General features: G+C 39.5%; 1 protein-coding gene across 1 annotated transcript in view; it reads right to left on the minus strand.

Moving 5' to 3' along the window:
• The window catches only part of ADAM12 (ADAM metallopeptidase domain 12), a 185,170-nt gene that overhangs the window by 120,153 nt on the left and 37,551 nt on the right, over window positions 1-27,466 (minus strand). Inside the window, exon 3 of the mRNA XM_074831520.1 lies at window positions 16,718-16,791. Within this exon, the coding sequence (XP_074687621.1) occupies window positions 16,718-16,791 (74 nt within the window). The remainder of the gene's footprint in view (window positions 1-16,717; window positions 16,792-27,466) is intronic.

The raw sequence follows: 27,466 nt of genomic DNA on the forward strand, positions 1-27,466 counted from the left end.
CCTCTTTCTAAGCCTGAAGGCTTCTAATTTTTCCTTGACAGGACCTCAACTCAACACTATTGCCAGGTCTTTGTTCATTTGCTAGTGGATGCAAAGACTTCTGTCTGTGCTCCATTTGAGAAAATCCTGTGCTTCTGAATCTTATGTTTCCATCCCTCCTACATATAAGGTTTTCTATTTTCCTATAGAAATCAGAGTTGTTTCCTCATCTATATATACTTCAACAATCAAAATCAGTTAGCCAATTCTGGTATCAATAAAATTGTTTCTTCAAGGTCCCAGAGAAAATTAAAAATTATACATTATTATAGAATGAGCATATTTTCAAGTCTCTTATTAGGTTTCATTTTACTTCTCTTCTATGGCATATTTTCCAGTACTTTTCTCTTTAATATAAGATTTCTAAATCAAAGAATCTATCCTGTGACCAATTTGTTTTCTCCCAGTGATACCTATTATCTTCCTCTCTACCCCTTATCTTCTTTGAAAACATGTTTTTATTTAGGCAACTGAAAATAATTATATGGAGAACACACAGGAATTGCTCATGGTTGACACTATTACAGCTTTACAAATTAAGATGACCTTAAATGAGTAATGTGTTCCCTTGACCTAACCCATTCTTCCTGTACAATTTTTAGGCAGGAATTATCATGTTGTGTCGGTTTCCTTATATTTTATTCCTGACATAATTTCCTAAGGGGAAAGACAGTTTCCCAACATCCTCTTTCAATACCAGCTGGGCACTCTACCTTGTACCTGGTGTGCAACTTCCAGGCTTAAAGTAATTTGCATATTTTAGTCCTATCAATAGTTGCACTGTCAATCACACACACTTGACATTCTTCCTTTGCTTGGACTGAGGTATTATCTTAATTTTTCCTTATCTCTGGATTGCAATAATTCCTTCCTAATTAATTCTGTTCTCAGAATCCCTCCAGGAGTGAAAACCAAAGCAAGTTTCAGCAGTCCAGCTGGGTGGATACATGATCTCCTGACTTCTAGGGCTCACCAGACTGACTCCGTTTTCATTAAGGGTAGTTCTGTGCAACCTTGCTGTGCAAAAAAGGTTCTCCACAGAAGACTCCTATGCATATAGCTTGCCTGAGCCTCTTTTCTTTGCTATCATCTACACAGAACATACATCTGCCTCTCTAGCACTCCTTAGCTTGCTGTGAACAGCTAGTAGTAGCGTCCAGGACAGAGTACTATATGGCATATATGCTGTATTGTGTAAACCAGGTTGTAATCACGGCCTCCTCTCATGCCTTCTTGGGAACAACCTCACTGCATGATTTCATGCCTGTGTGAAAGCTAGGTGAGGTAATTCTGTGATCTTGTGACTGAATCCCCCCAGGATCCTTACCCTCACAGTATCAGCACTGCCTCTTAGACCTTCTGGACTCTTAATCACAACTTCTCTACTACCTTCAGCTCTCTTTCACATACTCTTTTTTTTTTTTTTTTTTTTTTTTTTTTCTTTTTATCATGTCAATAGTATCAAGTGTTTTCTTCCTGCTGATCTCTTTACATTTCAGTGCTAAACTTTTACCAAAAGGGTCTCTGTTTCTCCCCTTTTCCCCTAAATCATCAGTGATGGTGAAAGTCATCCTCCTTCTTCTACAAAAGACTTGCCCATATCAATTTCACTCTCTGTCTACACCCAGTTCCTCCCTTAGACTCTTTTGTCACTGCTCCACCACATTGTTTCTCTACCTTTCCTCACTGAACTGTTAAACAAAGAACATGACAGTCTCATTTAATGAGTTTCTGCTCTGTGTCTGATGTTCCCATTAGTTAACTTATGTCAAATATACTTCTCCTAACAATGCAGAGCTCTGGAAGAGTTATCTGGATTCTGATCCAGCCCATGTCTAAAGTGAATTACTGATTTATATACAAATGGAGACGTACTTCTGTTTAGTTACTTGCTAGGTGCTTTACACTCCCGAAAGTGAAAATACCCAAATACTTTAGTACTCAAAAGCTAAATTTTAGATTATTTCACCACTGGGACAATTTTCCCCTGTGCCACCATGCTGTGAATTCAACACTTCACACTGAGCCAAGGATGGCATTCCTGAGAAGTGACTATCAGTCAAAAGCCTCAGCCCTGGTGGCAGTGGTTTCATTTGGTGTTGATATGAAGTTATACTCACAGCTAAAGAGACTGCCTATATCCCACATTCTTATCTTATACATTTGCTTTAACTCGTGTGTAACCTATGCACAAGTCCTTTTTTGCATTCCTCCTCCAACGCTTGTAATAACGCAGAAGCACTACACTGTGTTTTACAATCTCACAGCAGTGTCAGAGTACTGCTCAAGGCAACTGTCACAAGCACTACCAGTCTTTTAAGTGATCCCTTTATCTAAAGTAAGGAGGAGGAAATTGCATCTGGTTGACTTCTAAGATTAATTCCATTTTTACGGTAAGGAAGAACTCAGGTTGTAGACTGCAATCATCAAAACACACTGATTTCTCAAAAAATATACAGTAATGTAAAATTTTGGAATTTTGTGGGATCTGCAGTTCTTGGGGATTTCAGTTATCACCTGCTGAATTTTCACACATGTACCTCCCCTTGCATGGTCTTCAGGAAACATGGCCAAATCCACAGAGCTGAGATCAGATCTCAGGATCTGAGTCTCTTGCAAAACATGCTGTCCTGCAGGTTGAATACTCTCCCCATAGTCTACCTGTGTGGGAAATCCATACATTTCCTTTAATAAGAGGACTATGGGAAAGCTAACAAAAGAGGGATTTTCTCCTTTCAGTTCTACTGCCGAAAATGATAATGGTTTCCTGCCGAACTAAGAATAGGTAAGGTCACATCCTGCTCTGTTTTAACTCTTAGATGTTGAGAGACCATTCAAAACCTACCTGGTAAGATTACTCAAATGCAAGGGGTATTATGGTTTCAGCTGACTGTGTGAATGAAAATAAGCATGAAAATCTAACTTAATAAAACTGCTACACTTCTAATTGTCTTAACAATAGGTGGGTAAATGTTAGAAAAATCTACAAAACTCACCCCAGTACAGAAAGCCTGTGCAAAAATCCAGCAATGGCAAAAGCCCTAGAGATGTGGTTTCGGTACACTACATGATCTTCCACAGTCCCTCTGCTCTTCAAGTGATTTTCACCCTGCTTGAACTTTGTAAAAAAGATGTATAAGGAAGCAAAGAAGAACATTTGAGATGAGAAAAGCAACCATGTTATGATTAAATATGTATGGTAATGCCAGTGCTTCTTGTGGAAGTACACAAGAAAAGCAGCTGGCTATTAAGTCAAGTAACACAAGACAAGGCATCCACCTCTCTGCAGATTTCTAATATTGTAAGGACAGTTTCCAAGGAGAAAGCTAATATCACTGTAATACTTACTTTTTCCCGTAAAATATATATGCTTTTGCACAACGGGATTCACTTCTGAAGCTGTACCAACAAGTAAATTATTCATCACAGAAGACATAAAAGACAGAACATTTCATAGAGTAAAATATTTAGACTCCCCCTACCTCAGAGTGTGATCATACTCATACTAACTGGGCATACTGGGAATCAAAATGAACCTAAATTAAGTCGTACAAACTATGCATATAAAATACATAAAATGGATAAAAAAAGAGAGCTCTCCTGTACCTACATTTCATCTTTCATGTTGAACTAGTTCAAATAGAATTAAGCAAAGATGCAATTAATCAGTGCTCTTACATTGTGCTACTTATCAATATGTGAGTGTAAAACTTCAATAAAATAGGATGCTTAAAGGGCTGCTAAATGTATCAATATTCAATTAAATAAAGTTAATAAAGCCATTAAAAGAGAATTAACAAGGGTTTACATAGGAAGTATCTCTGTCTGACATTAGGTGGCTCTTTAAACATTTTCTAAAGAAGTACTGTAAAAAGCTATTAAAATATTTATGCAATGCCTGCATTAGTTCTATTTAATGGGCATAGCAGCAATAATATCAGCAGTTTAAGATGCCTTGCTTCTCAGCACCACATGATTATCCACCAGTTATGAGAGATAAATAAATTCCCAGTTTTAGAATTTTAATGCTTTTCATTATAACGAAAAGATCTTCAAACCCTTCATTAAAGCTCATAGCTTCACCAAAATTGGATGCTTCCAACTATCTCCTGGGAAACTAATATTAGAGTATGCTGCAGCAGGAACCTGGGCTGGAGCTTGTCACCAGGGCTCTCACCTGCTGCTCAGCAGTTCAGGTAGCCCCAGAGGAAACTTGGGTCTCGCCCCAAATCTTTGTTCATTGTGAACTCAGGCCTCACAGGCAAACCCTTCATGGAGAGCTTAGAAAGCAAGGAAGATTATTTCATTCAAAGAGATTGTGCTGGTGCAGCAGTTCTGGGGTTTGTGGCTCCTCCTCTATTACTGAGTAACAAAAAGCCTCCCAGGACTTGTTAAATTAGCCAATGTAATGAAGTCCAATTCTGTGTTATTTGCACAGGGACTGGAAAAGATTTCATGTTTCCATGTACATAAACAAAACCTGGCTCAGCACACCAGGGACTTAAGAGGTTTATAAAATATAAAAGACATTCACATTAATCTGTTAAACAATTCATTCTCTACCCTGCCCTTTCCTACTAAGTGAATTCATTACTTATTAAAAATATATATTTGCTGCTGGCTCTTTTGCTCCCAGTGACTCACTGCTGGACCCCAACACCTTGAGGCTCACTGGTGGGGGCAGTGATGCTGCCTCTGGGGCACGTTCAGCTGAGGGGAAGCAGAAGACACTCCCTGGCAGCACAAGCACTGGCAGAAAATTCAAGCCGCAAGTCTATCTCTTCCTATTATAACGAGGATTTGGGTCCATAACAATGTCAGTCTTGCTGTATCAGGAAGGACAGAAAGTCTCTGGGACTGCACCATTGATCTGAATTAAATTATTAGGAGGTGTGGAAATGAAACAAATGAATTCACCCCCTGGAAAACAGAAAATAAAGCAGTCCCTCTGATGCTGCCTAGACAAGGGTGAGTATTTTTCTTCCAGGAATTGCTAAACTAAGGGAAAATGCTTGTTTCTTGCAGAACAGCTTGGGCAAACTTTTTCAGGATAAACTCATCTTTACATTCAGGCATCTGTGACTCCTCTCAAGGAACTGCTGCTTGCAATTTTGATGGATACTCCTCTACATTTGTACAAAAGTCAGTAATTTTTTTTAAATAATGGCACTTATTTAAAAAGATCAAACAGGTGCTACTAAAAAAACTTTTAACAAGAACTGTTTTGTTTTTTTCAAAAAAAGGTCATTATACCAAATCACTATGACTCTGACTTCAAAGAAAGTCAAATGCATGCCCTACTTGAGCATTATCCTCACAATAGTTTGGAAAGACATTAATTTGACACAATTTACATTCACAAAATAAAGTGATGAAGACTTTTACAGATGATACAACTCCTCTATGAACAAGGATTGCACTACTCTTCAACTCAAATGCAAGTAAAAGTGAAAATAGTAGCTATTTGCGTTTAATTCCTTTAATTTCAGAAGACACTAATAGCTACCCATTTAACAAAACAAAAAAAAAAATCTTCTTATCACATTCCCTCCTCTCCTCCTCAAATATTTTTGTTTCATAAGAACTTATGTTACAATCATTGCCATTTTTTATGCTACCTCAACACTATCATCCAGCTAATAAAGAGATATTTTGTATTTGGGGGTGTTTTTGCTGTTGCAGGGATAAGAGATATATTTTATTTTTCATTTCTTGTATAGCATTCAAAATTCCTGCTGTTTTATAAGTAAGATTTTATTTGTCCAACTAAAACTGCATAAGCTATCCAATGGGTCTGTGGAACAAGTTAGACTATTGTAGCTTCCACCAAACCAATCCAATCTCCAACTAGATTAGCTTCAAATCTAATCAAATGATGATACACCTAACAGGCACTAGCCAGTCTGTAATGGGAGATTCGCCCATTTTCCAGCCAAATTCAGTGGGTCTGAACACTCTTATTTTCATTTTGAATCCTTTGCCAAGTTATTGTACAGTCATCTTTCATCCAGTGATTGTAAGAGTGTCTTTTTTAAAGCCCATATCCAGCCAGGGGACACATCTAATACAGGAAATGGTGTTGCACCGGACTTGACACGTACTGCAAAGAAACAAATGTGTATGTTGAATTTATGAGTCACCCCAATACATTTATTAAGCATTAAGTTGTGCTTTTACAACTGGTCTTCATCAAAGATATTTCATCTGTTAGCCAAAGCGTCATCTTTTCTAATGACTCATAATGAAGACTCATTCCATTTAGCTTGATTTTACTGGCTCATCAGCCTCTTGTTCTCAAGGGGTAAGCTGTTCTTTTCAGCATGTTCAACCCACATATAAGTGGCCATTAACTATAGTTTCTCATTATGCAAGAATCAGCTAATCAAGACTGACCAAGAAATAACTGATGTTGTGATTAAAGAAAGAGAGACATCTGCTTGGAATTATCCAGACCGCTGTTTCAAAACTGATAAGGCATTTACTGCCTTAGTATTAAAATATAAGAAGAATAAATGATTTGGGGGGGCGGTGGGGAGAATGTGGAGTTCACTTTACCTATCACTTGGAAGGGGAAGAGATGGAGAGCACAAAGAGCAAGCAAAGACCTATCTCCTGGAGGAAATGCAGAATGTGTCTGTAAACTGCATCAGTACAAGTGACAGAGGGAAGCAGGAAAAATTCTAGGCTATATTTGAGGGACTGTATGTGATATAGAGAAAACTATAATTTCCATAGTTTTCAGAGATGTAGTAAAGGCTAAGTTGTAAAAACATCTCTACTTCCATCTCCTAATTCCCATTCAGAATATTTTTCTAATATCCAGAATAAAAATAACATTCCTATCTATCTAATTCTTTTCTCATGTAAATAGGCAACCATGCACCTGAAGTCAGAGTGGGCTGCATTTATGTATTTCTGTTTAAGTTTGACTAGGAAGCTTGCTTTAATTTATTTCTAAATGTCATATGCAACTTTTCTTATGCCAAAAGTTTACTTATTTTGATCAGCATGCGTGAGATATATACATCCTCTTATTCTTTCTTTTTACAGAAGAGCTGTAATAAGATATGATCATTTTATATATATAAGCACTAGCAAAACACAGATACCAGAATGCTAGTCAGATAAAATATGTAATGTGATAGAGACCGTATTGAAACTGAACCACAACTAGAGCTGTAACTGAACATAGCTCTTTTTTTCCTTGGGGGAAAAAAGAGCATCAGATAGGAAGAGGACAGTGTGCTTTTACTGGACTAACAACACTGAGAAAGTGCAAATATGTGGGTCAGAAGAAGGAACAGGCAAGCTCTGCTCTCATCCCGAGAGGACTTGGGAAGCATAAATTGCCAAGAACAGTCCCATTTAGGGGGAGTATTACAGTGTACTCAAATTACCTTATTCATACAAAAAGCATATTTCTACACACAGCCAGGTACTCGATTTTTTTCATAGCTACTTCAAATGAACAAGTAGCAGGTAGTAAGATAAAAGCACAGAAATAAATTGGACCAATTTCTTGAAGGAATCTGTCTGGATTACTGAGGCTAGACATCAAAGAGGGGGAAAAAAAAAGTTCCCTGTTGCCAAGCTTATGTTTCCATATATGTATTTCCTCCACACTCAGACTCTTCATATAGACTCTGCTTTTTGAATCATCCCTCTTGGCCGATACTGCAATACTTAGCGCTCATATGCTGCTTTTCATCTTCAAAATGTGAACAAATTAATCCTCAAGGCTCCACTCAAAGGAAATGAAATAAATAAATACCATGAGCCCCATTTCCCAGCCGGGCAGCTGGTGGTGGCGAGGTGAGCTGACTTGGCCCAGGGCTAGCAGGGCTGGACACAGTCCGAGCACCTCCCGGCCACGCGCTCCCACCCCAACGTGCTTTGCAAGTGGGTATTTATTTCTTCAGCAGTGCTTTCTGCCATCCTCTGCAGCCCTGAGAAACTGCTCTGTCACTTGGACAGGATCTGACATTTTCTGGAAAGAGTCTCAAATTTAGCGTCTAGGAAAGTATCTGTTTCTCCTCTGAATCCAGCCCTATACAGAAGATTCTTGTCCTTAAGTACCTTGCATCTGGCTTTTTCTTTCTTTCTTCTTTTTTTTCTTTCTCCTTTTCCTACCTTTTTCTTTTACTTTTTTTTTTTTTTTTTTAAGAGGAAAACGTTCCATAAGTAGATGCAGAGAAACAGCTGTTGCAGCAAGCAGCTCTGCAGACATGCCTGCTGCCTGAGTCACATACGCCTCTCTCAAAAAATGTAAAAGAAACCGTTACATCAGTGATGTTGAATCAGATCGTGCCCAAAGAAACATCCAGGGTTCATACTCTTCTCCTGTCGATGCAGGGCATTAATTTCTTCCTCCTGCTGGCCCTCCTCTTCCCCTGTACTTTGTGAGACAGGAGGACCCAAATATTTTGAGAGAGGGGTTCTGTGGGCACTGGCCTCCTGCACCCCTGGCAGAAGAGAAAAGCTTAAATGCTGAAGGCTGCCCTACTTTGTCTATGGAAATTCATACACACCTGGAAATCCCTCTCAAAGGAATTTTGAATGAGGGCAAAAAAGAGCAAAAAAGGAAAAGAGAAAAAAAGAAGAACAAAGAAAGAAATAAAAAAAGGAAAAAAAGAGAACCAGTTAGATCAAAATTTATGTGGAAGTTCCTGCACTCAATTCCTGACTTGAGATTTTTAAAGGAAACTAAGGTATGAACTCTTCACGAGAACAGGATGACTAATTTCTCTTCAGCCCCTTAAGAAAATTCCTACACTTAGTTCTTCATAAACGTTTGTTCTTTTAAGGCTATAGGGGATGTAAAACTAAGTCCCAGGACCTCAAAACACAAATCACTTGGGGCAGACTGGCGGGGGAGGAACAAAAAGTCTTCTTAGACCTTCATGTATCTAAACTCCATGACCACAGCATGGTAAAGCTGCCAAACCTCAGGATTTTACCATGTCTGTGATAATATTATCAGGGGTTTGGTTTTGTTTTGTGGTATTTTGTTAAAGTTATGATGGAGCAGAAAAGCTTGAGGATATGAATCTTAAGTATCACAACAAAGAGAAGGTTAAAAAGAACCTCACATACTTTCATCTTGCCTTTTTTTTTTTTTTTTTTAAGTGTTGTGATTTTTTTCCAGTTTGTGCTGATATGGACATGTATTATCAGGCCATGGGTCATCCTCCTCCTGCTGTTATCTCCCTTCTGTTACATCCACCACTCAGCTTTTACTGCAAACTCCAGGAAGGGATGATTACCTGAATGGACCACGATACAAAGAGGTGCCAATAGCAGCAGCAATCTGACATGTAGATAGCCCACCATATTAAAATATATGTGTTTTATGGAAATAATAAGGTGTACCTCTTCCTCACAGATGTGTAGCTTGTGCTTTGGGGATGCACGTGGTGTGCCCCGTGCCTGGCAGGGATGCTGATCAGGTTCCCAGACAGGGATTATGAGCACAACTAAATTGTTCCTTTTGAATACTTCATTTCCACATGCAACATAAAATAATGGAGAATTCATCTGAGGAACTGTACTTCAGTGTACTCTGTATTTACTAACCCTCTAAAAATAAATACATGAAACAGTGAACAGTATAAGCAAATTAAATAGCTGGCATCTTTCCCTATAGAATTTTATGAAGGCCACACTGTACTTCTCTCTGCAAAGCCTTCAGGAGAAGCTGAGATCCTAGGAACTGAGCATGTGCCAGCAAAATGCCACTAGATGCAAAAAAGAAGACAAATTCTAGAGATGCTGGATGTACTGTCACATATCTGCTCTTATTCAAAGACACTGGGCCCCTGGGACTGAGCATCAAAGTGAAAATATCTAATAGAAAATTCATTAAAAGCAGGTTCAGCCTCAGTTTTGACTTGAAAACTCATTTACAGTCCTCCTTGTGTTTCTGAAGCCAGAAAGCAATATCCACAAATGTTTCTGCAAAGCAGGAGAATCCTCTTGGTTTTGGCCTGGTATCTTTACATGTGTTGTGGAAAGGGGACAAAACATCCTGGATAATGATGGGGCACGTGACGATGCAGAGCAGAATTCAGTGCTTCCCCTTGGCTGCTATTGAAACGCTGCTCACTGTTGTTAGAAACAAATTTCAAAAAACCCAACAAACAAAAGCAATCTGAAACCTGCCCAAGCAGCAGACAGCAGAAACACGTGAGGAACACCCAGGAGGTTTGCGAGCAAAGCCTGGGTCCAGCTGGATGCACCCGAACTTCACCCACCAACCTGCAAAACAACTCAGCGTCGACTGCGAGGCCATCGCTCCTCGGGCGCATAACGCTTCTGCACCACGTGGGCTGGCATATGACTATCAGTGGGAGATTACAAGGTTTCCAGAAAGTTGTTTTTACCTCTTGCCTCTCCCCTAATTATTCATTTTACAGTCCTAGATGATTACATTTTGCCTGCGTGTTCGTTATCATCGCGATCGAGCTGACTCCAGCCTGCCCGCCGGAGGGATGGAGCCCACATTCCTATTGTCTTCCGATAGCCAGATCTCCTCCCCGACCTCTCTGCTGAGCAATCTCAAAATGAAATGCTGAAAATCTCATATTCTGCAGTACAAAGGGAGATTAAAACACAGTTCTGAAAATATAATATTCTTGCTGCAATATATGTAGAGAGCGAAATCTAAAGCAGGCACTTCTTTATCACATTTATTGCACCAGCAAGTATATTTCCCTCTCCATTATTGTTATATATTTAATTGAAAGGTACAGCTCTAGGGTTCCTCTGACTGACAGACACTGAACAAGCAAAACCTTATGTTAACTCAGTTCAAAGCTGTCAACTGATGCAGCTCTGGAAACTACTATTCTCAGGAAAACATCCACACAGAGAAAACAGTACCTGTCCTACCCATCAGACTCTAACTCTTTGCATGCTACGTGAACGAGCTTTGTAGTTCAGTGGTACATACAGAAATATTAAACTTCCCCATATCTCAGTTTTCCCATCTGAGCAAGGGGATCATTCCCCCAGGCCTTCACATGCACCAAGGCTGCAGGGCAAGGACAGAGCAGCACTGACCCTCCTGACCCCACGTACTCCCCCAGACCAGGACACAGTCCTCTCTTCTCCCCAAGGGACTTGGCACAGCCCCACTGCCCTGCTGTTTTATGGAAGTTTGGCCGTGTTAGAGATTATGACATTCGGCCACAAGAAGGTCTCCAGAAGAGAAATTCCAGTCTTTTTATCATCTCCACTTCCAGCATATTATATCAGCATATAAATATCTTCTCACATTGCTCCTTTCTGTCGGTGTATTTATGTAAGGAGAGGAAAAACAGATCAAGCAAGCAGCAATTTCTCTCCTGATGTAGCTGAACCCTTTCACTCCAACACACAGCTCCAGAACAACACAGCCAAAGGTAGCCCCAACCACGCAGCCTCAACTACCATTGCTAATACCAACCTATGCTAAGACACTCAATTATAGAACAAATCTTGGTATCTCAATGCCCATGCCAAATATGCCATCCTTCTGCCACAAAGCTACAGCAAATACCTGTACCCTTAGAGCCACGGATTGGTGTCATCATTACTGTAGCTGCCATAGCTGAATCTTCACATTTCAGTGTGGTGTAGACCATTTGACTGTTGACATTACGGAAGGAAAAAATTGTTACTTCCATTAAAGTAAAACTTTTACTTCAATTAAACTGAAACCCCAACTGTCAGCTCATGCTGAAACACTGCAGTACAGCTGCCAGCTTCAGCATTTGCAGATAAAACAGTCAGGGGTCACAGTTTTTTGGCTAAGTTACAGCACTTATAATAGCAAGTATATTCTGAGAGGTCCCGTTTCTTTGGTATTTGTTTAGATTTGTTTCCTCTATCTGTATTTCAAGCCATTGATTGTATATAAGCATGTCAATTCATTAACAAATTTTGTCAGCTATTTTTTTTGGCACTGGAAATGGGTTGTTTCTCTGCTAAATTAATCCAGCTAGAATGTCACTTGCACACCAATCAGTGCTCATATTCAGAAAGGTCAGGCAGAAAAGAAGAGAGAACTACTTTTCTTTTAACCAGAAAAGAATACAAAAGAGTTCTGAACACTAAGGCCTCGCTGGAACAGGTCACATTAGCACTAAGCATGAAGATGCCTATTGCCTGCTTTTCAGACAGAGGGAATACCGCTGGCACCTCCTCTGTCCTGGAGCTAAGCTTTCAAAGTGACCTCCAACTGGACCATTACATCCCAATACATCCCTGGTATTGTGCCTCCATGTAGAAGTGGTGAACATGCAAGGGGAAGAGTCAGAGATGCTCTAAACTTCTGGAGATCTCTGGGATCCAAGGGGATTTAAAGGATAAGACGGAGACTTATACCATGGCCTGGGGTGGATTTTGCCTGCTGATAAAAGAGAAGTATTTTTACTGAGGGAATAAAAGGCAGCAATCTAACCTCATATATTCCCTTTTTAGATTGCTTTGTAAAAGGCTATAAACCTGTTATAAACCTGATGAAAAAGAGCGTGAATAGGGAAACTCCACTTCTCTAAAATACCTGAGCTTTTTCTTTCCATTTTCACATTCCCCAGATGCTGCCAACGGCCCATCAGCCACAACTGCACTGATTGCACCCTCACTGCTCCCTCTGCAACGCTGGTCAGTGAAGTTCCACCAGAAGGAAACTGTACAGGACACTCCTGAGATGCTGCTGATGCCCTCAGGGCAAAGCCATCCCACCTCCATACTTGCCCTCACATGCTCTTGACTTATCTCAGCTTTTTATCTTTATCTGCCGCAGACGCAGGTATATACAGGATTCAGCACTGAAAAAGCTCTCTAACATCTGTTCAAAGTTATATTTCTTTGACATTCATAATTATGACCTTTGTCAGCAAATCATTTAAGCATGAAATTAATTTTGAAAATAAGTAATTCTACTGACTTCACCTGGATTACTCATATGTTTAAAGTTAAAGGAACACTTAAGTACTTCGCTATATACAGACCTATTTCTGACAGAGTGTAAAATGTTTCCAGTTGCAGAAAAACAGCCAGTAGTCACATACCGTTCCACTCTCCAGCTCAGATTTAATCTTACATGGGTTTTGTTTCATTTACACAATAGTAAGCCTGCTTTCCTCTAAGACCCACGTGCTGCAATCAACTTTAAAGGAATTTATATGTGCATACATTACTGTCCCTTGCACAACAGAAGTGCATCAGTATTATTGATGTAATGCACACCAGTACAGTCAGCTGCTCTGAAGAGTGGTTTATTTTGCAGCTGATCGATGATTTGCTGATTCTGGAAATCTCTCCATATGACAAGTGTTTCTAAAACATTTAAGGTACTACAGAGCTTAAGGTTCTCAAGAGTGCAATCATATTTCGCAACTAAATCATAGTAAGAAATGTACTTGCAACGTAAGCTTGCTAGCAAGTTTTCTACGACTGACAGATCAAATTCATGGCAAATAATTTTTGTTTTGCAATTACAAATGTGCAATGCCGGAAAATTAATCACTAAAGTATTTAATGAATATGTACAAAAATAATATTAACAGCTGGAAACCATAGAGAAGATTTTAAACCCTAAGCTGTGAAGTTAGGTACCAGTAACTCTTCCAGAACTAACATAACGTCTTGCCCAGTACATATGAACACATCTTGCTGAGTCTAAACATCAGAAAACACCAAACTGACATTAAATATTTCCATAGATAACAGATGGTTTAACACATCAGTCCCCACTTGGGTTGCCTAATGCATCTGAATCATGTTTTGAAATACAACTCAAGGTTTGGAAAATCTCTAAGGTTTTCAATAAATGGAGTTTAATGTCAAGACTACTCAAAGCAGCTGTTTCTACTAACCATGGAAAATCATATACATTTTTTTTTGTATGACCCAATGCAGAAATTATGTAATCTAGGGTCCCATCTACCTCCACCCCCACCATTCTCCAAGGAATAACATGCTTTACATGAAACTACAGTAAAATAACAGTACACATATCAGAGCTTTGTACGTGTTGTCACTTATTACTCAAGAATAATAATAATAGCACTCTACTTCTACCTGAAGCATGCTGATTGAATGGCTACTCCAATCTCAGCATCAATGCTTTCAAGGTATTTGAGCTGTAGGCGCAGGAAGATGGAGCAGGCTGGAGGAGACAGGGTCTGTATGCACATCTACAGCCCTGGAGACTCATGGGCAGGAGTTGCAGCGTGGAAACATTACTCCCTCCTCCAGGTATGTGATGACCTTCTCACACCTCTGGAGTCCATAATCTACTTTAGGTGCAATCTGGCTCACTGCCACCAGCTGTTATTCCCCATCTTCTGCTCGGCAGAAATACATTCTCTCATTTATCTCCCAGACATTATTTTTCACTCCATGAACCTGCAGGACCCCCTGGAAGCAACAGCACATCCACTCTGCTTGCTTCACACCCCAAATGCCTCTCTCCATGCCAGTGACAACATGCCCGACACTGTCATTACAGGCAGAAGAAATGCAACCATCAATTTCCACAGGCAGGCACAGAGGCCTTGAGATTGGCTGCCCTGGGGAGCACAGACCAGTCGTGCAGACTGATGCACTGTGGTATTTACAGAAACAGGTAACAAATAGACCTACACACACACCCACTGAAACAACTTCTGCATGGACTTGCATCACTTAGACCATTATTTCTTCTGAAAATCAAAGTCAGTAATACTGGAGAAGCGGGAGAAATGATTTTGCAAAACCATGACCAACTTTTTCTGTGGTTTGGGATCTAAGAACTGCCTCCTATACTATAAATGCCCAGCACAGGCAAGGCTAATTGTCCCATTTTTCAATACTACCTAGGAGCTCCTGCTAAAATGAGGAACCTCATATTGTTAATACCATACACAACTCTCTTAGAATGCAAACCTTCTGTTGCAGACCCCACCATAGAGATAGCTAAACTAAAAAATAATCATTGATAAATACTATATTTCTTAAGGAGCAGATCTCACCATCTCCAAATCTGCTTAGTCAGACAGATGCTCATAGAGTTAATTTACTGTACTTTCATGTCCTACTTGTAAAAGAGGTGGAGATTGCAGTTTACAATTTTCTAAATCTGACTTTATTACAGGTACAAGAGAGTTTGGTATGTTCAGCAAGGCCTGTATTAGCAGTTTTATGTTCTTTTAATCGCTGACATGGAATGTAAATAGTTTCCTCAATTGCTGCATACTTCCCATTCCTGAAGGAAGGCACACCCTTTGACAAAGATTAAGAGAATATAAAGTTAAATCCCTGTTTACTAAAGGAATTAAATCCTCCTCTAGTTACTGAAACAGAGCAACCTATGCATGGGGGGATCTACATATCCTTCAAGGATAGGAAATGAACAACTAAGGAGTATTAAAAATAATGTAAAGAAAGCTCAAGATTCAGGTCTGATGTTGAATAATGAAGTGAACTGGATTTTATTACAGCTGGGTAATGTTAAGGCTCATCCAAATGACTGGAAACAAAAAAGCATTTTGCGTTGTTTTACTACAGAGGACTAAAGAGGTGCCCTGTCGTTTTCCATTGAAGTTGTCCTGAGGCAGCATGTACCCAGCCTCCCTTGGACATTTGCTTTCGCATGCACATTCCTTCCTCTTCACACAGAAAGCTGCACCGCTTACGTCTATGATCTCTCTATTACAGTAAAAAAATACCTCTACTGCTTTTATTTCACAGCAGGGAAACCTACAGAACACAGAGATCCTTGCTAACATTTATGAAAGTTTTCCCTAGGTTGAGAGTGATCTTTTGTTTTATTTTGTCAAGCAGCACAGCACATAGTTGTCCTGATCTGGATTCCCACAATACATTCTCGAGATAGTCTTAGAGGAAAAGCAGTTTAACAGTCGAGAAGGTAGACTAAGACTTTGATGAGTTTGGTTCCATTTCTCATGTACTTCCAGAGAAGTTACTTCATTTCTGTATGGTTCTGTACCCCTTTGTAAAAACTCTGATAGGTTTCTGCCCGTGAGACCATCTCTACAGCAGCCCCTGGTAAACCCTCTCTGAAAGCTTATGGACATGAGCGGGAGTTGTCAAGAGCACACAGAAGATATAACATTTACAGCCCACAAACATGGGTTCAAGCTCAGCTTTGGTCATGGGCCTTGTGAACAGCACAAACATCCCACCACCAGCCCCTTGCCAGAAAACCCAGAGAGCCCCCGTTTAAAAGCCCAGCAGGGCTTAAGCCCAAATGCTTGACTCATCTTCCCTGAGCAGATGCTGACAGCCACTGCACGGAGGCAACCATGGTTGCAGGCAGCATTAGGAGGCATGATCCTCCAAAAAAAGTTCCAAAGACTGTAGGATTTTCCACATTACTGTAAATAAAAGGGCTTACCACAGGAAAGGAGGACAAACCCAAATCAAATAAAAATAATGACCAACAGGAAAACATGGAGAGGCAACACATCCATTTTCAGTCCCACATAAATGCAGACGACCTTAGAGATTCTTGCTCTATTAGCAGTGTGCAAATACACATCAAACTTGAACAAAACTCTCTTGGCAGGGGCCTGTTCCATAAGGGACCAGTAGCAAACTTGGCCCCAAGTTACTTTTAAACCATCAATTTTAAAATTATAACCCTTCTCTGAGAGCCTTCAGTACAAAGTGAACATGCAACAAGGGTACTTACTCATTCCTCTCCAGATTGATGACTAGATGTTTACTTTCAGCTTGTATTACAAACTGCAGCAGTGCTGGGTGATCCTGAAAAAGGAAAACAGAGTTGGCTGAGTCCAAAACCCAGAGCCCATCATCCTGCACGCTGCTCTGTCAGGGAGCTGGACACGCGCAGGATCAGGCCCTGCTTGGGAGGAGTAAGCAGCTCCCAAGAGAGGTGTTTGTGGTCTCACAGCTCTTTAGAAGCGGCTCAGCGCGAACAAACACCGAGAGGCAGCACGGCTGCAGGATGTCGCACCCGGGTCTTCGAGACACCACGGTGCACCCTTAACCAATTGCATCACTTGCAACTTTGCACATCAGAGTGCATCTTGCCCGGGAAGATAAGCATCATGACGCAGAACACGTCAGTTCATGGAGTTCTGAATTTTCTCTTTTTCCTCTCTATATAATAGCATAACTACATTAAACACTAATATAATCTCTTATTAATGCTCAATCTTGTTGTATTATTTTTTAAAGTGAGGTACAGGTAATCAGGTTTGGGCTTGCACGACCATTTTCATTAAGGTATCCATGTTCAAAGCTAGTACCTCCCGCATTAAGAGCGGACAGCAGACCTGTAGTGCTGTGATCACAGTCAGCAGGGTGGCTCTAACAGAAATTATTTTTCCCTTAAGGCTGAGTATGCTAAATATTCACATGCAGAACTGCACGTGTGATCTAAGACTTTCATGGAAACTAAACATAAAGTACAGTCATGCTGAACTATTTTTTTCCCCTATAAACAGCTAAATATTTTAATATTTATTTTAAACCTTTCATAAGGGATAATTTAGTTTTAGCTTTAAAAAAAAGGAATTCGTGCTGGAGCAATTAGAAATATGGTCAACAGTATTATCAAGTATCTCTGTGAGAACTACAGACAAAGTATTGGTACGTATACAAGAGAATTTTCTAAACAAGACATTGGTGGCAGAGCACATGGAAATCCCAGTTGCCCTCCAGCAAGGAGCAGGGATCAGGACACCTGGACTGCATTTGCAGCACCATCGTGAGTGCGTGCAATCTTCATATTGCCATTCCCCTGATTATAAAACAAGTTCTTTTTCATCTCAAGCATCCAAAGGTGAATCCACTATTTTTTTGGAAGCTGTGAAAGAGCATCAGAAAGGTCTGGTGATCCATTTGCCTTCAGAGGTAGGGGGGAGTGGAGACCCAAACACTTGTTTGCAGAAAGGGGCAGCGCACTTATATCTTGAAACTGTACTTCAAACAAGAAAGCACAGTTTACGATATGCTAGTTACTTGTAATCCAAAAGACTGAAGTCACATATATTTTAAGACTGTTTACACTTAACTTACATTTCATTAAACAAACTTACTGGATTGCGAGACAGTATTTCCTCGTTTTGAAATTCCGACAGTAGCTCAATAAATCAGTTGTTCCTCTGCACACTCAGTATGCTTTTCTGAAGATTTATGTTAGCCAATTGCGGTAGTGAAGCCAGATAATTTTAGGGTTATAGTATTTAATTGATTTATTGAGAAATGTGTCTGAATTTGTGATTGCTACAGCAGTGCCTTGATGGAGCCCCAGCTGCGTGACAGTCAGAGCACCCCGCCCATGAAATGTAATGATTTTTAAATGATTTGGAAAATTGTAGATGTTTATTAAAAAGTGAAAGTATGAGGAGGCTGTCGTAGACTAAACAAAATTGTAGTTTTCTTATAATAAAAAATAACCGACAACTCCCCAGTGCCCTTAGACATTGTTAAGCAGATTGTGACTGAGATACCATTGCATTCTTCTAAGTGTCCTGCCCCACTGCTCGTGCAAATTCAAAAATGTTTTCCCTCTCCCCATGCATAACAGCAACAATATTGAAATTCTGCATCTATGTGAACTTTGCAGAAACTAGATCCCACTAGAATGCTAAATAAATGCTTCAGACTATCCTTGGCATTCAGCAAACACATGGGAGTCATTTATTGGCATGAATATTTAGAAGCAGTGTTGATTACTGCTTTAATATTAGTGCATTGGTTCCAAACCCCGTAAGATATACATACTATAGAGTTTTGAGAGAGTAAAATACAATTAATTACAATATAACACAGTAAATAATTAAGATACTGCAGTATCACAAATGGATTCTTTTCAGCTAAAGGCCCTCGATATGTAAATGATAACTATGTTTATTCATGAGTTCACAGTGGTACTTATTTGACAGTCAATTGATGTTAGTAAGTTGTAAAGTTAAAAAAGCAGCTGCAGAATAAAACAGACTGTTACAAGACAAAAAAATCTCTTAGAGAATTCCTAAAGCTAAAACTTCTTATTTCGAGCACAGTAATGTCCCCAGTTAGGATGCTGGATTGCTTTGCATGAGACCCAGGTTCAGATTCTTGCTTTACCACAGATTTTTCTTTCAAACAAATGGCTCGTTTCCTTGTTTGCCATCTGGAAAGAGATGAAACTATACTTTTTCTTATTCTGACTGGCACAAATACAGTAAAAATTACACACTGCTCAGGTGGTATGATGATTGGAAACACATAAGCACTTAAAATGATACATTTCTAATGTCAAAGAAAAATAAATATAATTTAGAAAGGGAGTTTTAGGTTTGTGGGGTTTTTTGTTCCCTTTTTTTAATGTATATACTTGTGAAATGAACTCAGATCTTTTACATTACCTTTTTTTGCAGTGGTGGTGGAGTCTCTCCTAAAGTATTTGCACGCTTCTGCTACAAGACCTTAAAAGCTCATTTTGAATCTCAGGAAGTACTGTAGTATTCTCCCCTTATGATCAATATTTTCAAAACTGTGTTGCAAGATGAAATAGGAATTACTATAAATACAGGTATTAGATAGCTGGTTTATATTTTCTGTTTAGAATAATCAAAAAAGCACGTTGTGAGGGCACATACTCTTCTGCTCAGAACATTTCAGAAAGAACCACTTGTTATAGCCTTTCTTAAGAACCACAAAAAATAACTTCCATGCTGCTACCACAACTTATTCCCACACTGATCCCTTTAAAATTATCAAATGTGAAAGTAAAGTGAACCTTATGAGAGTAGCATTATTTAAACCATAATAAATAATCTTGTATGGTTTTACCTTCTTTTCTCTACAGACTTATGTTTTCTACTTCTTTCTACTCTTAAACTACAATTTGCTGCTTTCTTTTTGGCAATGTTTTTTATGGCATAAGACAAGATTTCATCAATGCATGTAAACTGTTCCCTGTTATCCTAAGAGGCAGAACTGACTTCAGGATGACTGAGGTTGTACTCTATACATTTCCCCTCTTATTTAGAGGATTTACTTTCAAAATCTACATCAAATTGTATCAGCAGAAAAGGAAAAGTATTTCCTCTGTTAATTTGCTCCTTGCTTGTTTGCTTGCTGAGGGATGTTGGTTTGAATTGGCATTAGTGAAACTTAATATTCTGAAGGAAAATAGTGAAACAGTTAAGGCCAAACAAAAATTCTCTCTGATAAATCAGATAAAAATGTGAACAAAGCTGGTGAGACAGTAGCCTATTTATGAGTCAGAGAAGTTCTCTTGTTTTCTTACAATGAAATTAAAATAACTATGCACCGGTAAAACTAGTTTAACTAGTACATGTTTTTCAAATATTACTGATTTTTCGCCTTTTAAATCACATTGATCTTCAGATCTTCATATAGAAAAAGAAGGATGGTTTAGGGAATAAGAGCTTCCCCTGTGAAGCTGGAGATGGTGTTGGGAGCCCAGCTCTACCACAGACTTTGTCTTGGCTTGGGATGACTGCGTTCCATTGTGGGAAACAGCAAAACCCTCCAGTTGAGACAACCTGTTACACCTCAACTTCTTTTGTGCTTCACTTACCCTTTCTACTTCTTTCCTCCAACTTGCCTCTGCAAAATGGACATGGCAATAGTCTTCATCCTCCTGTCTTTGCCTACTTAGCACCTAAACTGTTTTAAAGGCATGCTTCCTAAACACAGAGGAGAGCAAACACTGCCCTTCCTTCTGGAGAAGGCACCAAGGCATTAAAAGAACAGTGGCTCAAAAACAGCAGTAACACTTTTTTTTTTTTTTTTTTTCCCTTTAGTTGCTTGTGTTTTATCACATCACCATGAACACCAAGAAAGAGTCTCAGTAGCAGATTTTGAACTCCTCATACTTTCAGGGACTACTTTCTAATAATAATGATATGATAGCCTCAAAAAAAACATAAATCAGTTTTTATGCCTGAAATACTAGTAGCTGTCCATTTGGACTAGATTTGTTCACCTTGGTGGGATGCCCACTCCGGAATTTGAATATAAAGTAGTTGTCACTGAGCATATTTTTTTGCATATTAATGAAGGAAACAGTCTTAATCATTGCTGGATCACCTCTTCCTTTGGGCTGTGGAGTTGGCATGCACTGTGTTCACACTGCGGGCTGTGAGCTTTTCTCTTGATACTGACTAGTGAGATTGGGTAGAATGCTTCAAGTCATTTCTTATTACATTTGAAGAGGCAGAAAACTGATGAAGTAGACAGTCCTAATGCATACATCTTTGCAACTTCCTCTCTATAAAAAATAAAGGATTTTAGTGGATTAAGATACAGCACATACAACTTTAAATAAAAAAAATATTCTAGCAATTACATAATAGAAATAAAAGGAAATGTCTATAGACAAGAGAAAGAGTGTAAATAACATCAAAACAGCAGCATTAATTCATTTGGAAAGAGAAATGCATTTTCAGCTGTATCAGATGTCCAAATCCAGTATTTGAGAACAGAGATCTGCACAAGAAATAGAACCAAAAGGGATGATTTTGCTTCTCTGGTTTCAAAGTTTTAAATTATATCCTAACATTGTAGACTGAAATAGGCAGGTCTGTTTAATGCAGCAAAGTGGTTTCCAGTCCCTCCAGAGCTGCTGTTAACTTCGCTAAAGTCAACCTTGCAACAGGGTCAACTTTGCCAAGTACATTCAAGCTGACCTACACCCACAAAGCACCTGTCGCATGCCAGGCCAGAGTTCACAAGAACTGTCCTGACAAGTCACTGGTGCATCACCCCTAGACTGAAATGGGTCAAAATTGGCAAGATGGTAAGGAAAAAAAGTAATTATAAGGAGAACTATGGATTGCAATTAGTTTTATGAAATGAGGATCCTGACATTCAACATGGAGCAAAACCGAAAACGCAGCAAAAGTTCATAGAGTGTTACACTTAATAATTAGTTGCCAGGGCTTTAGTTTGAAGTAAAAGAAATCACATCATCAGTGACAAGCACAGGAGAACAGATTCTGGAAGCCACTCCAGCCTTGCACAAAGCTTGTCATCACTGTACCAGACCATGGCAACAAAGTATAATTTTCCCATAGGATGAGTAAAGAACGTAGAATCACAGAATCATTCAGGCTGGAAAAGACCCTTGGGATCATCGAGTCCAACCATCAGCCCTACTCTACAAAGTTCTCCCCTACACCACATCCCCCAACATCTCATCTAAATGACCCTTAAACACATCCAGGGACAGTGACTCCACCCCCTCCCTGGGCAGCCCATTCCACTGTCTGACCACTCTTTCTGAGAAAATTTTTTTCCTAATGTCCAGTCTAGAAATGCAAGAGACAAGTGTCATTTATTTTGACTAGCCTGGCTCTGGTATGTACGTGGCTGTGGATGGTAGTTTAACATGGCATTATACAAGGCAGTTGGATGCAGAAGCAAATCAGTGTTTGTTTATGAAAGCAGTGAGAGGAATAGTGAAGAGACATCTCCATAATTTGGAGAAACTGGAATATGTTTCTGAAAATTCAGCATCTATTTAGAACAAAACTAAATACATAGCTCATTCATGCAGAAATTATCTACTCACAACTGGCCACAGCCAGCCAACGAGGACTGTTGCCTTTTGGTTACCTGGTTTCCCCCAGCATTAACACACCTCAAACCAGACTCGATGATGTAATAAAGTACTCTACCAGGGGACAATTTGCAAACATTTTTTAATCCAGAGCCTTAAAACTGTGCAAAAAGCACCAACATTTACTCTAAGGATAAGACCCTATTTGCTTTCTCCTCTGTGCTCCGAAAACAGAATTTCCAACACAAAAAAAGTAAGGGTCATAAGTTTATGTTATCTCTTAAGCAGAGCTCTGGAAATTAAGGACTTTTGAGATATATCAGATAGTTACATTACACACATCTAGATGCACTTTCTTGTATCTGAAGAGCTAACAACAGGAATTAGACATTGCATAACTGAGGAAAGAATACATTATTTCCAGTAGGGATAAATTCTATGCCATTTTCCGCTATCTATATGAAAATACCTTTCTTTCCCCCCTTATTTATCACACACTGACGTTCTGTGTGGTGCTATAAGGTATGTTTATAAGTATCAGATCTTTGGGCCGATATTACTTCTCTACTATCTGTAATACACAAAGAGGGAAAAGCTGGGAAATCTATAAGAAATAAAGCCACCTAGGGAATCTTACCATGATAACTGGAATTCAATCCAACAAATGCAAGCTGTCTACAAAGTATATACATTTAAGATAATTACAATCAGCAACAAATACTATAAATTGCATGCATTGCTTTTAAATCAATAAGTATTTTTCCTTTTCTTTTGGCTTTAGTTTAGAAGCAAACACAAGAGGCTATGTTTCTTGCAAACACCTCCAAAATCAAGTGATATTTCACACAGACATGAAAAGTATAAACATTTAATTCATATTGTTTTGCAAGTTCCTGAGGGCAGTGAATTCAGCTGTGCTTTCCTTACTGTCAAATGACAAGCATGTATCCCTGTGGCTGTATATAATGAGTAGCAACAAAGAGAACGGAGTGTTTTGCAGTTTTGTTTTTTTTTTCCTCTAATGGTGTAGCAAAGAATCACAGCCCCTTAACAAATTGGCTGAGCCACTCCAATGATGTAGGAAACCAAAGAACTTACAGGTTTGTTCCCAACTTTAAAATAGTGTTTCTTTAAAAACAGACGATCATACCCTTCTCCTTCTTGATGACTGTACAAATAGATGCAAGATTCTTCTATCCAGAAGGCATAATTCCTAATTGAAATTTCTTTTATTTTTTTTTCTTTTTTAATTTTTTTTCCTTTTTCTTACCTCGTTCTACAGCAAATCAATCTGCTGCTTGGAGGTAGGCAGGCTTTTCCACCCTCGTCTTTTCCTTCTTCCTACACTGCCAGTCAGCTACATGCAACCTGCTGCCCACCACAAGACACAGCAGAAACCATCACACGGGGAAGTCCTAAAGCAGGGACCAGGCAACAGCAGCAGCTTTTCTGCCCCTTCCCTGCCTTCCCTACAGGAATGGAAAACCCCACCACGGAGCTCATGTGACATGCATAAAATAGGAGCAACAGGACAACTTTGGGAATAACCCAAATTTAGCTGACTTCTCTTCATAAGCTAAACATTTTCAATTAAAATTTAAAAAAATATAATGTTTAGGTGCTCTGCCTCCATACCACTGGCAGTCCCAGTCTCTAGTCATCAGGTTATTTGGCAACACATGCCAAAACCTCCTATGCATCTCTATATAAAGGGTTATTTAAATTAACAGTTCTTTGCTCACTGTTGGTGTCCCAGGATCCCTGTCCAGAGTTAAAAATCCAAGCAAACAACTCTCAAGAAAGAGGAAACTGAGAAGTTAATTGTGCCAGACCAAAATCAATAAAACTACACAGCTCTAGCACACAGTTTCCTGGTTTCCATGCAGAAATACAAAGCTAATGACTACTCTGGGAAAGGGAAAGCATGCTTACAATTTAGCTACATCCTTTTTGTGAGTTATTCCTGATTTACATTTTTTTTAAATTAAAGAATAACCTAGCTAAAACATGTTCAAAATGTCATAACATTATGGATCAAGTATTTCAGGAGCAAATCCAAAATAACCAGTTTGATGTTTTAAAGAAATCTGTATCTTCTGAGGCTGAGTTGTTATGCTATGAATTTATTTGGTGTCAGTAAAAAGTCAGGCATGAAAGCTGAATTCAACATTTACACCGTATTTTCATTATCAGGCACTGAAGTTGCACTAAAACATATTTATGTGCATTTGGCCAGCTAAACAGGGATTAACAGAAAATTCATTACTTTATACATTAAAAAAAGAAAAGCAAAACATGTCATTTCTTTCTTTTTAATTAAACCTAAGCAGTGCAAATAGGGCAGCCTTGGTTTTTAAAGCAGCTATCCAATTAGCTGCTGAACTATATTGGTTAAAAATGGGTCAAAATCAATACTCCTTTTTCAGGACAAACTTTGAAACAAAAATCTTCCAAAGATTCCTAAAAACAAGTTCAGAGAACAAACATTAGTGAATTATGAAAAAGAGGGCTGGTGTTGCCAACGCTTTGAAAAAGCCGATTGGGAGTGAGCTCCGCTATCCTCCGTTTCAGGATGTGGTTTGGGAGAAGGATGCGTGCTGTAACACAAACCAGCCAGTGCGAGGTATTGAAGCCCTTCCTGTATCTTTGCAGCAGGATGGATGCAAACCAACATAAACCAACATTCGGTGTGTATTTATTACACTTCTCTGTGTGCCTGATGACCTGCAAGGAGTCTGCTCCGCATCTGGGAGCGGGTGATTCGTTAGCTTCACGAATCACAAAGGAAGGAAGAAAGGAAAATGCAACAACATATGGTTTTGGCTGAATGGAAGTGACTGCACCAAACTGTGAACTCAATTTTGTATTAAGAACAACTAATAAAAATAATAAAAAAATATGTATGCTTTTAGCCAGCTCTCATTTTTTGCGATGTGTCCCAAACAGACCCCCGCTTAAGGTGCTGCCTGCCATCTCTTTGAAGGACTATCTCCACAAAGCTATCTAAGGCCACCCAATTTTGTCATTCAGGTACTGATCCGACTTCATGGAGCGCAGAACTTTCTACCCAAACCATCAGGACGATTGGTAGGTCCTCAGCTTGGAAGCAGGTCAAGAATTCCACTTCGATGGAGGGGTGTGTTGTTTGCTATCACTACCCGTTCCCTAAACTGGCTGGAAAGACCGTGCCTTGCCTATCCCCTGACACACTGCAACCCCGCCAAAGAGGTCGGGCAGGAGGTTGGTTGCACCAATGCAGATTTTAGCTTTTTGAGAGACCTGCAAATATAAGGCTCTTTTTAGCAGTAAAAAAAAAAAAAAAAAAAAAAAAAAAAAAAAGACTTGTTGAAGAGTCTGGTTAAAAGACTAGTTAAAAGAATAAATCCTCCCCCTACATTGTTTTTTCTTACTGTGTTGTCCCAACAAGTTAAAATATAAATACCCACAGCCCTGTAAGTCTCTGGGGGAGTGTCTGCATGGCCTTATATTCAGAAAAGGCAACCTGATGCCACACAGCCTTGAAGGTCCGAGAAGCATGTGGTAACTCATCTTCCCGGTACCTGCTGCACCATCCGGTCTGCTCGTGGCAGCCTTTTACTATCACCTCTGGACGATGATGGGTCACGCAGTTAGAGGGATGTTTAACACCTGAAAAGTTCAGGCCCAACATCAGAAATTTTTCCCTGACTCAAAAATGGACAAAAACCTGGCACAGGAATTAAATAACCTGGAATTTGCTCAAAGTAAACCTATAGTCATTATACAGCATTTACACTGTACGTATGAATCACAACTGTTCATTTTGGTATCAAACAGATGGGAGCAAAAAGTACTTCATTGTTGGAATACATTACGTGCTGCTTAAACAATGCTTCGTGGAAGGCTGTGCAAGGAAAACAAACATGCCTGTTCTGTAGTAAAGTGGTACAAAACAAAACTTAATAGAGCTGGCAGTGAGGAAGCAATTGCAGTGGGTCTGCATAGTCTTAGTTATTGAGCAGAACTTGTTGTAGACCGTCCTTTGCAATCTGGGTAATTATAATGTGAATGAACAGCTGTTGATATTTGCCAATTTAAAATGTACGTGAACTTCTTTGAGGACTATGCCATGTAAATTTAGTAGATCCCATTTGGGTTTAAAACCACACATAGCTTTAAAAGTAAAATTCCTCCTCTTTGTCAGGACACTGGGGACTGTGACCTCCTTTTACTACAAGTTTGATTACAACATCATATTCTTTACTCAAAAAATCAAGGTCAAGCATGGACTGTGTCAAAGACTGTATGTCAACTAGCTACCCACTGTTATATTATATTTTATACACCTGACTCCCTTTGTCCCACCATACCTTCTGTGAGTATTCCTCTCTAATAGCTCTCCATTTCACCACCCACGCATCCACTCTGTTTTAACAGAGCTGGAGCTGAACAGCAAACCTGACCCTCTTTAGAAACATCTCTCCTTCTATGCACGTAATTATTGCAGCATACATTTGTGGGGAACCCACAATGTGCTGTGCACTGTGGAGGATAAGAATTACGATGATAATTACTTCTAAGTTCCCAATGATAAGAAATGACACGTCCTCCTGATTATATCTGAAAATATTCTCCACAGTGGGAGTTGTCTGGCATGCTGAGAAGGGCACAAGCAGATGAGCTCCATGTATTACGCACGGGGACTGCATGCACAATCTATTTGTGTATGCTGGGGAACCAGCAGATCAAGAGAGCTGCGTTTCAGGGCTAATAGCAAATTAAGTCCATTCTGAACTGTGCCCATTACAGACACCATCTGAACCACCTGCCCACTCCTTATGTCCCTTCAGTGTCACCTGCATCATCAGAGCCTCCTGTGACAGTCCCAGGATGGAGGTTTCTCCACATCCATATGGAAGG

This window comes from Strix aluco, chromosome 7 (genome assembly GCF_031877795.1).
Source record: "Strix aluco isolate bStrAlu1 chromosome 7, bStrAlu1.hap1, whole genome shotgun sequence".
In the NCBI taxonomy this organism is placed as follows: domain Eukaryota; kingdom Metazoa; phylum Chordata; class Aves; order Strigiformes; family Strigidae; genus Strix; species Strix aluco.